This window comes from Styela clava, chromosome 1 (assembly GCF_964204865.1).
Source record: "Styela clava chromosome 1, kaStyClav1.hap1.2, whole genome shotgun sequence".
In the NCBI taxonomy this organism is placed as follows: Eukaryota; Metazoa; Chordata; class Ascidiacea; order Stolidobranchia; family Styelidae; genus Styela; species Styela clava.
This window is the reverse complement of record NC_135250.1, coordinates 4,317,387-4,333,297: the sequence shown is the minus strand read 5'-3', so window position 1 is coordinate 4,333,297 and position 15,911 is coordinate 4,317,387. Positions and strand designations below refer to the sequence as shown.

Here is a 15,911-nt window from a genome sequence, read left to right as displayed (position 1 = left end):
CTTTGCTAATACAGACAGTCCCCAAACTCGTAATAAAACTAAAACACGGGAAATCAGAATCAAATTATGGCCTAACCCTAAACTGGTGCACATACTACGGAAGTATCCATTACATACCGCTAGATATCAGATGCTGCTTATAAAGGGCCTTGCATTAGTGGGTCACGATAATACACGTAGGATTTACTTAAAATACAAACTTCGCTGAAGCGATAGCAGTCGTGTTTTTCGTTTATTATGGCAATGATTATAAACTTACTTAAAATCGATATTGACTTCTTACACCAAAGGTATTGAAACTTTAAGTGACATCGATTTTTTGTATTTTCCAAATAGTAATGATTTTTGTTTATGATATATTTTTGATTGCCGTTTTGATATTAACACCGGGCATTGATTTACACTCTCCCTCCATTAATTTTCAGGTGTGACACTTGACCTTATTTCTTAACGTAAATAAAATTGAATTCAAAAAGTAACTTATATGCCGGTGAAGATGATAAGTCAACACATTTTTATAAGTTACAAATACTTCTATCATTAATAACAAGAATACATATCAGCAAATTTGCTCCCAACCCCTTCCTTAAAATAAAAATCCATGGAACATACTGAGTTACCGGGTAACCCGCTCGATTTGTAGCCTACCTATTTAGATATGGTGATTGTTAACCAATTTTCGTCCTAAGCTGAACCTAAATAATTGGTTTATTTGTCTCGGTATCTTGCGCTTTTGCAATTTAAGCCAAATCGGGGTTCTTATGTCGGTCCTGAAGTATGTGTATCAGTTTAGGGTTTGCCATAATGTTATTCCCACTTTCCTTATTTTAGTTCTATTCAAAATCAGCTTTCCCACTGATACTATATCCGCAATCCTGTCCACGGTTCGATGTTTCGATCCGACCTTTGGTGAGTTACAACGTCCCCGCGAACGGGTAGAGCGGCGCGAAATATGGGGTGAAATTGGTTTTGGGAGGTTGAAACTAAAATTTCACCATCCCATTTTTTTTCTTTTTCTACTTTAGCCTTTTCAACATGACAAACCACCGTCAGATATTTATCAGCTATAGTGCATTGTAAAATATTCATAACGTTGGCGAGTGGATGTGCCTTCCGAATTCCGCCGTGGGATGGTCTAAAAATATTTGTTTCCTATGGGGGACAATGGACCGGGGTTTAGTGGGACATGCCCTACCGGGCACAATTCGACAGTGTTTGATACAATAAGTCCTTAGAGACCTAGAGATGCGTTATATTTTGTGTAATATTATGGTTTTTTTTCGACCCATGGTCCAAAATGGAATATATTCGAGATTCAATAATATTTCCAGATTTAGATTCGAGGAAGGAAATAATCAAATTTGTTTGCAAAATTTTTTGCCAAAATATCTGAAGTATTTCAGTTGAACATTGATTTTAAAAATATTAAATCTTCAAATTTGAAGTCTCCCTGTTCTTTAGACGATTATGCTGATTAATTGCTTATTTTTAAGGGCATACTTCGTTGAATTTCGACAGACTATTCTGTCCGAATAGGCCCCACAAGTGGGGTACAGTGGGACACTTGACAGACGTATTCCAAAGCATTTTGGTAGTAAGATGTGTGTCGCAAAGGAATTTCTTTGTTGCTGAATAAAAACTACATTTACCCCTCTATGCATTAGTCTCGCAAACTTAAGTGAATATGCAGAGGTAACGGCTCAAAATATGCAAAAGAAAAAAGTGTCCCAACCTTCTCCACTTTCCCCTAAACTAGACAAATAAATATACCTTCTGCTCATAGGTTTCAGTTCTTTACGCAACTTGACGTAAAGTAGGCGAACGAAATTAGTTACCTCCATATTGGTACACGCACTTCTGGAGCGCCCTAATGTCGGCCTTTCCTCTTGTCGCCCAACTGTTTTTCAAAGCATTTAACTTGGAGTAAATTCGTAAATCGAAGTCAGTCAAGGAAAAAATAAATTTCCTAATTTATTGTGCTGTCGTCAATACTCTTCTGATCTAGGTATATATATGTATTGTCCTACAGTTCGCATTTGTGCAACATGTGGCCCTGGGCCGCGACCCGTCTCTCCCAAGCCATTTACTGTGGCCCTATTCGGTAATGTATTTTGTTGATGCGGAATTTTATAATTATAACTTGTTGCGTACATTGCAAAAACTTAATTTTCTGTGGAATCTAGTCAGATGTGTGAAGTTGGTTGTATGGCCAACCGACAAATAATATATAATATCGTACACCCGTGGACAACAGTAATTCGCTGGTGATTTTGCTTTTTTTCTGTCTCATTACGTCTTTTCGTACATATAACCCTCTGTACAAACTGATATTGGTATGTAAGAAACTGCTATTTTATTTTAGTACGTTTTTTATTTATGAAATATCATATGATAACGTGTGAAAATAAAAAATAAAGCTTAATAAATAGGAAATAAACAAAGCCGATAATGACGGTCATAATGGGCCAAAGCTATAGAACATCGCTGTCGATGTTTATCGAAATTGATATGAAGAACGTAATTTTTTGTCGTGTAGATCCGATTGTGTTATTGACTTTTGGAATTTAGATAAAATTGAGAGAAAAATAAATTGAATGCATCTAAAAAAAGCAAATTTCAATAAAACATTCGAGTTTTCAGCACAATAATAGAATGAACGCACAGATAGAGAGATATTTGTTATTTGGAATTTTACAGTACTCTTAGGTTTAATGTAGGACAGGGTTCACAAAATAAGGCCGGACTTTCGTGAGCTGGAGTTAATTTATCTGCCCTAACGAGGGTAGCGAGTGGAAAATCAGGCAAAGGTGAGGAAGAATAGTTGACAGTCTTTGGGCCAACGTGTTTTCAAACTTCAAATGGCATGATGTATACATTAAAGAGATCACAAAATTCAGTGTTATTTGAAGGCAGTAATTTTTTTTCGTGTAAGTGCGCTTTGAGTATTTTTTGAGGGCGCCTCATGAAAAATAAGTTCGCCTCTGGTGAAAGAGAAAGGATGAATGAGGTTTCAAATTATATTTTCTCAAGAAATACATTGCTCTAGTCATTCATTTTAAAATACATAAAAAAAAAATAAACGAAAAAAAAAATCAACTTATCGCTCTCAAAACACACAAAATGGACTTGAATCAATTTTTTTACGGAGGGGGAACACAAGACTTAACAAAGTTGCCACGATCACACGGAGTTGGATAAACTCCAATATCGGAGCCATATTGGATCAAAAACGAAAAGGAAGCTTCACAGGCTCCAACATCGCTGTTATACCCTCCACACAAATGCATAATTGATGGGTTTAATTTGTCCCGACATTTTGCATCCCACGTCAGTCTAAAACTTTTAAACTTCCAATCCACTTCACAATCAATTTCTCGACCAGCGTAATTTAACTGTTAAAAATAATCATACAATTATTTAAAAATATTTTTCATATTGTGCACGAAATGTACTAATGTTTTGTCTTGATTATTGTTATTTGGGAAAATAGCTTTTCTCTGCAACCTATGGATCTATTGATATAAGTTTCCAGTACCCAATAACGGAAGAGGTCGCCAGAAGGTTGTTACTTTTACTCGTCGAATACTGGAGCAATTGCTTTGAAATTTTCAGTCGTTAAAGATAAAATTTTTTCTCCAGGAAGCTATTTCTTTTTTTCGCTATGACGTCATCAAAATTATGTGGCTCTACGTGTCCATATATTTGAGCATAGTTCTCTTGTTTTTCTTATTGATTTTACGGTGCTATTTAAAATTGTTGGGATTTCAAGTTCAGTTCAGAATGTCAACATTTCAAAAACCGAATCCACAACCCTGGTCTATAGATTGCTTCAAAACTTGTTAAAACATTTACCATTTAGCAGTCGACTCGCTTAAAACGTTTACTATTAATACTATAATAGCAAAGTCAATTTTCTATAATTCAGGTATTCGTGTGTGTCGTTGGATACGGTCTCTGGAACGGACTAATATTCGTACCTTGCATTCTGGGTCTTGCCGGCCCCTCCACCTCACATAACAGCAGTAGAAGCCAAATTGAGCGAACGGTATCTTCAAAGAAAAAATAAAGGTAAAAATGAGGATAACGTCGAAGATGTGCAAGAAAATATGGCAGTAACAAGGACGTGATATTTATATGCCTATATTATCGAGAAATTTGAATAGTGACGAACAGAACTTTTATGAATCGTATGCCTCAGGTTTGACTATAATGGTAGCGCTGACATGTGCAAACTTCGGCCCGCGTGATTGGGTAATTCAATCTGTCCCGCCTGATGCTGCCACAACCACAAACTAAAATTAAATTTTGATGTTTCAAATGAAAAACAGCTCAAGGAATTTGTTGAGATTGCGATTAAATTGAGTTTTATCTCGAATTTATTGTTTCCTACTTTTTCTTTCGCAACACTGTAAATATTTTTCATAAAATGTAACTCTTTACGTCACACTTACGCGGCCCGTAAATCCAAGCGGGCAAAATTTTTGGCCCACTTTTTCAAAAACCTTGCCCACATCTGGTATATATAGCAGGTACACACCTCGTGTACAAATTCGATGCCCGCCACCTCGTCCATGTACTCTGTCTCCGAAAATAAGACAATTATTTCATTTTTTTGCGAGAAATAATACTCGGGCCTAATTTATCCTTATTTTATTTTTTTTTTGTGCTGGGGGCAGGGGTGTCCTTTTATTCTCATTCTCCTTGAAACGCATTTTGGATCCTTAAATCTCTTGGAAATCCACGTTTTCCCGCTGTCTGTTACGGTCTAAGCCCCATGAGAATTAATGGCTACGCTCCAGTATATGGGCGACAATCAAACGTTTAAATAATCAGAGATGATCAGCACTTCCAACAAGTAGGGATGTAAGTTCCGAATATTTTTTTTCGAATCGAATTTCGAATCACAATGTTTCGATTCGAATATTTCCGAATCTGATTCTATTTAGTATATCATCATATTATCGTCAACTTTTCTCAAATTTGGAAGAAATATAGTATAAATTTTGATAAAATAACAATAATGAGCTTGAAGAATTAAGAAAGTTACCAGAAAAACACACTGCATGGATGTATCAACTACCAAATATATTACGGCTAAGATTTATTTTTTATTACATAAAGCTATACTCAGTTACATATTTACTCACATACAATTATGTTTGCAAATAATATCGGATTTATAGCGATTGTTTCTTCTAAAATTGACCTTCAAAATTCATCCAAATTATAATCGCTATAGTTAGTATACCGTATGCGCCATGATTTTAAAAGAACCAATGATAACGAGGCAAGCATCGCAGGCATACGGTATGAAGCAATGATGTTTTATTATAATATTATTATGTAGATAATTTGAAGGAACGTTCCAAATATTTGTGAAACTTTGTAACATTTTAAGTAGTCGAACAAAATTGAGCGAAACCATTGGTCCCTCGAAAGCTGCTACCAATATGAAATATAACGACTCTGGGAGTGTCACGGCTTTGGAAAGCTGTAAACGCAAGGATAATAAACGCTTTCGGTCGATATAACGGTAGCGCTGCTGTGTCGTGCAGTTGCCTTGTGGTATCTATTTTTCTTTCTGAATAGAATCAAGCATTTTTTCTTAAATTTCTTCGAATCGATTTGAAATTCTGAAACGTATATCCCTACCCGCAAGCCTAGGTTAATTTGCCATGCAAGGTTAATAAGCGACATGAATAAATATATGAATCTTATTAGAGGTCTTGGTGGCCATATGATTGTGTGTATTCAATTTCCTCAAACTCCCCGCACAACAATGCACTTTAGTAAAATTTTCTGTAAATTATGTTTGTGCAATTTTGCTTATTTATTTATTGCATTCTCATTGTGATTTTGACCAAATAAAATTTTTTATTACAATAACTGTCCTCACATAAACATGAAGGGTATTGCGGTAGTTTTGGGTGGTTTAGCATTTAATGAGACTTTCAAGTTTTCTTCTATCACTTATCCGCACTCTACGCTGTAGGCGGTAAACACCCCCCCCCCCCCCCCCCCCCCCCTAAGTTTTTGAGATGCGAAACTACGGTTGAATTCCTAACTTGAATATAATTGTATTTGAATATCCAGAAAATGGCGTTTACCAGTGAAAACGGTCCTACAAATACATAACTCTTTTGATAAGTTACAAATAGTTTCTCTTCGGTTGGGAAACGCTAGCTTAGTTGAAGTCTAGCGACTTCGCTTGAAGCAAACTTCCTGAATGAAAATATTTGTTTTAAGGGAGCAAGAAAATTCTCAAACTGTGACAATTGACTCATTTGCCTTGTCAGGGGAGAGATAACGTCGGTGGTATGATTTCGTTTGTGTGAGCAATATTTGAAGATTTCTGCTTTTATGATTTCTCAATTTACGCAAAGAATTATAAATTCGGAGAACAACGTCGAGCGAGAAATGCCAGTTAAAAGACGTCGAGAATATTTGACAAAATAGTGTCAGTTTATAAAATGCCGATATGGAAAAACAAAATAATTTACATTCTAAATATTAAATGCTATATTGAATCAAACTCAATACAATTGCCTTTTTATCAATTCAGAATGCTTCAGTGCACACCTGGGAACCCACTGCGGAGTGCTTGTCCATAGGACATAACTATCTGTCTCATACCATCTTTTAGTAATTTATGCCTGTCTATGGTGGCCCATCATTGTCAAGCATAAAATTGAAAAAAAAATTAAAAAATGAAATAAAAAACTTGAAATAAAAGTAAAATAAAAAAATAGTTGTGAAAAAACAAAAAAAATTTGAAATAAATAAATTTGAAATAAAAATAATAAAAAAAATGATAAAAAAAAAAAATTGAAAAAATGCATAATCCTACGCGCACGAACGGTTTTCCCTGGGTTTCTAACTCATTACTGATTTTCTTGGGCAATAATCAATAAATTTAATTTGCAAATGTTCTATAAACTCTCCATGATACAAGTTAAACTAGAAGTAATTAATATATATAAAATAATGACAGGAGAATAGGGAATTGAATACGAAAATTCGAGAAATTTGTTTTTACGTGTAGAAGTTAGTTGAATTGGAGAATGCTGCTTAAATGCTCAGTTGGCCGGACACTCGTGCGAAACCGATACCCGTCTGATCGTACACGATACCCACCATATAGTCACTCATGAAACGAGCGGGAGATACGGCCAGTCTAGTAGAATATGGTGAATCGATGAGTGGATTGAAATAAATGGTTGAGCCCGCGCGATTTATCATTCGTCTGGATCGGTACGTTACCAGCCCAGTGCACGGTATGTCATACCGTATGCACATGCCGACATGCACATTCCATTGAAATCAGGTCTAACCATAATCGCCTTCCAGCCTCGTAGTTGAACGATCAGACAGTAGTGGCCAGAGCCGACGGACGAGTCTAACTAGGCTACTTCATGCACACAGTCCTTTTCTATAATTCAAGTCTGTGCTAGTTGAGCAGCATTCTCCAATTCAATTACCTTCTACACGTATAAACAAATTTCCCGAACTTTCGTACCTAATTCTATATTCTCTTATCATTATTATAAATATATTACTTCTAGTTGAACTTGTAGCATGAAGAACTTATAGAACATTTCCGTTTTGAATTTATTGAATATTGCTCAGAAAAATCAGTAGTGAGTAGGGCTGGGAATTTCAGGGAAACACTTTAACCGTTAACCGGGTAAAATTAACCGGTTAACCGGTAAACGCCGCTTGACGTTTGACGTAATAATTATAATTTCAGCTTGTTACGTCGCAATGGTTATAATGCAATTTCGCGAGTTCCTATCCCGGTATCGCTCAAAATTATTCACGAATCGAGTTAATTTCATGATTCCTCTGCTGCAAAAGATAGGCAGCGTGGTTCGGGCATGTGGAAATATTTTAGAAAACCCGATTCCGTTCTTAAACGTCATTTATGTGACAAATTTTCAGTGTTCGATGTGCAAATTCTACTTCGAGATATATTTCATAGAGAAAACGGCATCAACTGCACACTTGTTGTATGACATTGAATATCCGATTTTGCAATGAAATCGTGAACAATATATTTCGAAATCGACCGAAAACTGATTCTGAATTTATCATTGTAAATTTTTATTATTAGCAACCTTGGTGCTTCCATTATTTTTTACATATATTGATTCCTTACCCACACAGTTAGTAATATTTTTTTAATTAAACGCCGCAAGAGATAAATTTGCAATGACGTAATAATATTTGACGATATTGTACGGTATGAAGATGATTTGTACCTGAGATGTCAGTTAACGGTTAAAATAAATCATAACCGTTAACCATCTGAAATTGGTTTACCGGTTAACCATTCCCAGCCCTACTAGTGAGTCAGAAACCCAGGGAACACCGTTTGTGCGCGTAGGAATATTCATGACAACGTTGGTCCCAAGCAGAAGCAAATTTTCTCAAAATAAAAACGCGTGACAACGATGGGCTACGAGGCGGGCCTCGTTGTCAACCCTTTTATTTTCTTTTTATTCACGTTTTTTTTTTTTTTAATTTTTTTTTTTTGCTTTTTTTTATTCCGTTTTTATTTTATTTTCGTTTTCATTTTTTTTGCATTTTATTTTTTTTGCATTTTTTTTATGTTTTTTCACAACTATTTTCTTAATTTACTTTTATTTTAAGTTTTTTATTTTTTTTTTATTTTCATTTTTTTCAATTTTACGCGCGACAACGATGGGCCACCATACCTGTCCCATCCTATGGGATTCCCATAGGAATAAAATTCAATAAAAACTACTGAATTTAGAAAAATTTAGGTTTAGTGTCTACTAAATAAGACTGCATGTAGAAGAAGACATGCAAAATTTTATTGAATTCTTTAACTTTAAATTTAAGAAGTATTGTCTAGTTCTGAGTCACTCTGCTCATTCATCAAATTATCAATTTTCTGTTCATCGACTGTTTCTAATAATGCAGTTAATCCGGATAATTCCTGAATCATTTCCTTAATTTACATGTTACATGCAAATTTGATGTTCACAGAGTTTATAACAAAAGCGCGTAACATCTGTTTTTGCATTCAACTACAATCCGGCCGCATTAAATAAGCGCTTTCCTACTTCTGATGACACTGGTATCGCCAAAATGCATTTCCAAAAATATCAATCAACAAAATACGTGTCAGCATAAATGTAACAATCGAGTTTTGCAATCAAACTTTGCTTTACAACATTAGCATAGTGAAATTTTTGTTCAGTTAGCTAGATGCGCAATTCATAAATGCAAATTTATAGTGACGTTTTACAGCGTGAAGACAGGTAAAACTGTACAAAAGTCAGCCAGAGCTATTAAACAGCAGCGGTATAATCGTGTAAGTCCATAAACACAAGCTCGCGTATCGCATTGATCAAATGTGGATATATTCCCCTTTTCTTCACCATATATTGATGCTTATCAATTAAATTTTTCTTCCCAGGCGCGATGGTTTGTAATTGTAATATAGAACCGTAATGCGTCGTGAATTTGAAAAATTCGGGAGATTTTCAGAAGATTGCATGAACCACTGCCTTCGTTTACAAGATATATCTCAGGTTTATTGGCCCAGCATTCTTTTTGTCTTTGAAAGAATTTCATATAAGCAAATAAGCACATATCAGTACAGGCAACGAGTATTTTTTCTCTGTTTCGCACCAACACTGCAATATCGTAATGCTCTCTCATATTATTACAGCGTCATGTGCGGATTTTTTCTTTGATACTCTTCTGGACCGAAAGAGCGAAAGCAAAAATAATTGAGGGCCTATAGAAAGGCCAGTTTCGCCTGTCGATATCACACTCATACCATCGTGTCGTCGTGGTCGCTGCCGAAAAAAAGAGCTAAAGACTCGAAAACCTCAACAGTAGACTGCGACCCTGAAGCGTTCGCGTCGAGTCCGAGTCAACAAAATTTCATAAATAATCAGTCTCGAGCGCTGCAGTCTTGAAAAATGCATTAAAGGGCGAGAACTCACAACTCTGAAGCGTTTGAATTTTATTTTAGTTTTATTGAGTAAAATTTATTTTGACTTCCTCGTTTATATAAGTATTTCGACTCTATCAACCGCTAACGTATAGATGAAGTGACGACAAAAATAGTGAATGATTTGGATTCAGGCTTTGAGCGGAGTCGTTGAAATTTGAGTCCGCAAACCTGCATGGCATATCGTATGTGTCATCGCTAACAACTCTGCAACGCGTTTACCATTCGATTTCCAATATGAAATAATTTATGATTCAATAGCTTTTACAAATGATTTTGTAGCTTTGGTTTAAATATTATACTTTAATTTTAGTGTATTTACTTACTCATTGTTAAGCTGTTGTAAACTTCGATATCACTCAAAATGAAGATTTTCTTGATCGCATGCTTGTGCTACATGTTCGTCGCGACAGGTTCGTATTTCTGCTATTTTTTATTATGGTTTTTGTTTGGCTCCAAACAAGGCTGTAAATAAGTTATTATATTGAAGCAAACCAAGTGTTTTGCGATTTCTAAATCGTTCGTTCACGGAGTGGACCTATGAATAAATTTGTTAAATTGTTGATGATGTCAGCTTTCTTCTACTTTGCTTCTCTCTTTATATACTGGACCAATTGCTTTGAAATTTTTACGGGGTAAAAATTGTTGTTGTCGCTAGTAATTTCAATATTAAAAAAAAAAATTGTGATTTGTATGGAATTCGCTTTTTACCTCGAAGTATTGTATGATGACGTAATCAAAATTACGCAACGTAATCAACCATGTGGCGGATCCGTAATCACATGTCAGAGAAGAAGATTCCCGCTACTGCACAAGCTTTGAATTCGGTTTTGGGGTTCGTGTCCATATATCTGTGCATACTGTCTTTTTATTCATTTTATTTCTTGTAATTAAGGTTACGCTATTCAATGCTACATTTGTATGAACTGCAACGATGCCGGAGAGCTAGTTTCTTCTCAACTCATCAATTGCCCTAGCTCAATCTCGACTTGTCGGTGGGATTCTTGGAAGGGTAAGTGCTTCACACATTGCTTATAAAAGTCTTAAAACATTATCCTTATAAAACCGACAGTTTACCAAACGGTTATTTTATGACATCCATTATAAAGCGTTACGGAAAAATACTATTCCTAATCGTTAAAATTATGAAAACAAACCGGCACGAATACTTTTTTTTACAAATCAACGACGACAATAACAAAACGATCCAGGTGACAATTCAATATGTCCAATAATAAAACCCGAGCCTGGTTTCATTTTCAATCTGAACGGCATACGAGTGATAAAACAACGCTTTTGAAATTTTCAATACTCACTGCATAGACCAGTGGTTCTCAACCTTTTTTTATTCGTGGTCTGGAAATATATAGGCCCGTTGAATTATTCATGCAATGGAAAAACTACGTGAAAACAAGAATCTCTTGCAAAAAATAAACACTTTTACTTTAATAATTATGATAAAAAGCTGCATCATCGTTCATTGCTACTACACTAAAAATTTAACTATTGCGACGCAAATGAAAGAACTTGTTTCAATGACCATAGCAATTTTGTACTCTCGAAGTATGTGAACCAAGATGGCGGACACCGGAACGTAGTATGTGTACCAGGTTAGGTTAAGGCCATAATTTCATTCAAATTTTTCTTATTTTAGTTCTATTACAATTTCGTGGACTAGCCAAGTGACTTGCATAGTATTTGTACCTGAACTTATGGCCTAACCCCAACCTGGTACACATACTACGTTCCGGAGTCCGCCATTTTGGGTCACATGCTTCGGGAGTACCGCAATTTTATAAATTTGTGACCCACTTGAGAATGTTTCTATAGCTCACCAGTAGGCCATGGCCTACAGGTTGAGAATCGGTGAATAGACATTTGAAGCTTCGGCTCTTGTTCATACGAATTGTTGATTTAATGTCACAATTACTTTCGATTTTAGTCTAAAACTTCAATTGTTTTAATTTGTCGTATTATTATTTACAGGGATTGTTGCGCGATCATGTAACAGCAACTCGACTACTACAACAGGCTGCAAAACAACCACTGAGCATAATGTAACCTCGAAAACGTGCCATTGCAATAAGGGTAAGTTCTAGTATTTTTTTTTTTGTATACTTCTATACGCCTTTCCATCAGAGCAAGGAAGCTGCTATATCTCGGAATCAATGTAACTTTTTTTGATTCGGCATTACCTACACAGTTTATTACACCCTATGCAATGTAGTGGGCATAGTCTACATGTACAAGTCCAACTCTTCAACCAGTGGTTCTCAATCTTTTTTGACAAACCCCTTCCTTCAGTTCCTTGGTCTATTTTTAAGCGCTGAATTCCTCCCTTACTACGCTTAAAACTCTATTCTTCTTTGTCATTCAATCCATAACAAAACATTTGGTTGTGATACATGCGATTTGTACGCTGACCCCTGAACATTTAACGCTCCCGTGGTTTGTGTATAAAGATGGCGCACAACCTTATAACCCTCACCTGATACAATACCACGTTCAGGTTGTGCGCCATCTTGGTGCACATACTACGGAAGCACCGAACATTTTCTATAGTTTATAATGTCTACATAAATATAGATTGAATACAATACAGTAAGACTAAATAAGTATAAAATATTAGTAATGGCACACACAATTATGAATCCTATCCAAAATCATTCAAACCGGAAAGAATATCTTTTTTGACAGATCATGTTAGCTAAACAGTTTTTCGTTTTCGGTAAAATCAACTTTTCATTTTTTAATCGACTAAATAAGTATGAAATACTAGTAATGCCACACGCAAATACAAAGTAATATTTCCTTCTCATTCAAATTACTTCCTCGCTGGGAAACGTGGCCTTAAGCCAGTGGTTACCAAACTTTTTTTGCTTGTGTCGCACTAGACAAATAAACGAAAATTGCGGCACAATTGTAAAAAAATGAAGTTAGCTTTAAACAAATTTATTCTACAAATGTTAATGCGATGGGAGCGCCTGTTTTCAGGAACAAATAACATTGAAACAAGGTTCCGTTGTTGCCAATCACGCCCGCATTTCATCGTCAATTCCAAAAAGTCGCTTCCTTTTTGCTTTTAAGTTCAATCAGAGTAAAAAATCTGTGCAAATGACAATGCAAAGATTAATTTGACGGCTTTTGCACCGATGATTGAATAGTATTTGTAAGCGTATAGCCAAAACTCGTACAAACTTTTTGGGAAACAATGATTGAAAAACAGGTCATTTCGTAAACGAATAGCTTATATTCTAAGATTCCAAAAAGTTCCGCGGCACACCTGTGAATCTCTCACGGCGCACTAGTTTGCCGCGTCACACAGTTTGAGAAACACTGAATTTCATCGCTGTCACTCTTACTATAAAATTGTTTCTATGAGATATCACGACTTCACTCCTAAACGTGTTCTAGACAAACAGTAAGTCACATACGAATTAAAATTGTTTGAAGGAAAGAAATCTTTCCGACTCTGTATCGAATACTCAATTTATTACGTCATGCATCACATTCAACCTGCGATATCCATATCCAAATAAATAGAAAGATGAAATGTCAATTTAAAGTTGAAACTTTTTTAAATTCATTCAGATGGATGTAACGGAGCTGACATCACACCTGCAACCACTGCAGCAGCAGATTCAGCAGCAACCCATTCAAGTGCCGGAAGCATCAAATCAAGCATCATATTTGTATCCGTTATCAGCCTTCTCGTTGCTAAATTTATTATTGTTTAGACCAGACATAACATAACTAAGTCGATTGAAAGTATTGCATATAATTTATATTATAGATTATATCACGAAATTTTTACTTTTTTCTCCGAACAACGCTTCAGATAAGCACCCATGTATACTTAAATGACACTACTTTTTTCAAGCACCGATTATCTCAGTTGGCATATAGTCTACCCTAGAGATGGTGGGCCGCCACAAATTTTGTGTGGCCCTCTGCTCTCGGAGAAAGTTGTAAAAACTTCTTACAACTACATACAAGATTTAGATTCATGCCTAAACTTTATTTAAAATGTCTGAACTATGAATTATTAAAATCATTTTATTATATTTTTCGTCCTCGATTCAACAATGTCAGCCACCATTCAATTCGACAATTTCATAGCAAATTTCTCAATGCTGCCCTTGCAAAAAAACTTTGCGCATTCCTGCTCTACCCAATCCAGTACATCATGACAAGGTCATGTGCATGAAGTGGTTTTTGTGTTCCACGCACCTAGTTATTTTTTTCTATCATTCGCAAATGTTTAAAAATTCACTAATTGGTTTATTGGGTGTGTCTTGTTATAAAGTAATTGTTTAAAAAATCGAAACTCGTTGTAACGCTGAATCATAGTAAGCACTATACGACTGGCGCCATCTGGTGGAGCTATAGCAACGAAGTTTGTTATTCACTGTTGCTGACATCATGCATCATTGAGCTTGGTTATACATGAATGACAGATAAACTGAAAGTGGGTTACTTGTCTTAAACAAAATCCAATACAGGCGCAGTTGAATCTCATGTTCGCCATTTTGTTTTAGAAGAAAAGAATTGCAATGAGTCCGGATATGGTACAGGATATGTTTTGAATATCCGGGTTGTTTCAAAATTCTTTTCTTGTGAAACGAGCGATTCAACTTTGCGTCCGAATATTTTCGGGTATCCGGTTTCATTATTTTAATTTTTTGTTTCATTTTTCTCATTGTGTGAGACAATTTATTGAACAAAAATGCACTATTTATGACGTCATATTCTAAGACTGACATATTTTATTAAATTTTTGAATAAATTGTTTTCCATATACAAATCTACCTCTACGTTAAAGTTTTTTAGAAGGATTTAGAAGGGAATAAAATGGCCCGGTGAACTCAGTAACAGGGAAAATAAAACATGAGTGTGGAAATTTGTTTATTGAGATTTTTTCAAATCAACTTGTCGCTCCAACACTGCAAATATCTCAATGTATTCAACTTTCGACAAAACTGAAAGGCAAAAACAGGGGCGCAGCCAGGATTCTCTTGGGTTCAAAATCGAAATTCCCATGCAACAGCTTTTAAAACAGTCGTCGCGATTCAATTGTGTTCAACGTAACCTGTGATTGCGTCCACTTACAGCAAAATAAAAGCATTACTGATCCAAAATACCACGGCAATCTGTGGACAATAAAAATTAAGATAAAAAAACTTTGAAATGAATAATATTTAATTTTGTTACCCATTGATTGGTACGACGAATTCACTGATTTGTTTGCTAGTAATCAGTTTGGGATTTGATGAACCGATGCTTTAACGTATTTCCTGCAGAGTAATCTGAAGTAAGGTACGATATAAACATCATAATATTATATATTTCCGTTACAGTGCTATTTTATTACCACAGTATTGATTCGTTAATCACCTGATTCAATGTTGAAGCGTTCTGATTGTACAAAGATATCTTTCGCACGCTAAAGTTATGAAATGTACAAATTTGCTTTGTTGTAACCACTACTTACAAATCGATCGCATTTGCACCGTTCGCATATCTCGGCGTTAATTTTATCCTAATCGATTTTATTCGCATTCAAGTATCCTCCTTTCATAAAATATTTTGCACCTACGCTCTGATAAAACTCTACAATAGCACAGAATATTTTTGAACATACGGATGCATTTTTTGCTTCATTTTCCTCATATTGAGTAAAAAATTTATTAAACAAAAATTCATTATTTATTATCAATTCCGATATGCAGCAAATTTTAAATTCGATTCTCAAGTCAAGTCGAGTCACTGAATTCTCAGATTCCAAGTCGAGTTGATGATCGAGTCATAGTTGATTCATAAACAACAGCAAAATGGATAAATATGTGATGGCACAAAGATTCCAATATATTTTTAAACCATACAACATTATTTTGAGATTCGAAATAGGATTTAATCAAGTATTGAC

General features: G+C 35.3%; 1 protein-coding gene across 1 annotated transcript; it reads left to right on the top strand.

Moving 5' to 3' along the window:
* Nucleotides 1-10,265: 10,265 nt before the first annotated feature.
* LOC120348458 (uncharacterized) lies at nt 10,266-14,789 on the top strand. Its single transcript, XM_039418580.2, has 4 exons — nt 10,266-10,398; nt 10,881-10,997; nt 11,972-12,073; nt 13,577-14,789. The coding sequence occupies exons 1-4, from the start codon at nt 10,350-10,352 to the stop codon at nt 13,720-13,722; spliced, it is 414 nt and encodes a 137-aa protein (XP_039274514.2). The 5' UTR covers nt 10,266-10,349; the 3' UTR covers nt 13,723-14,789.
* The last annotated feature ends 1,122 nt before the right edge of the window (nt 14,790-15,911 follow it).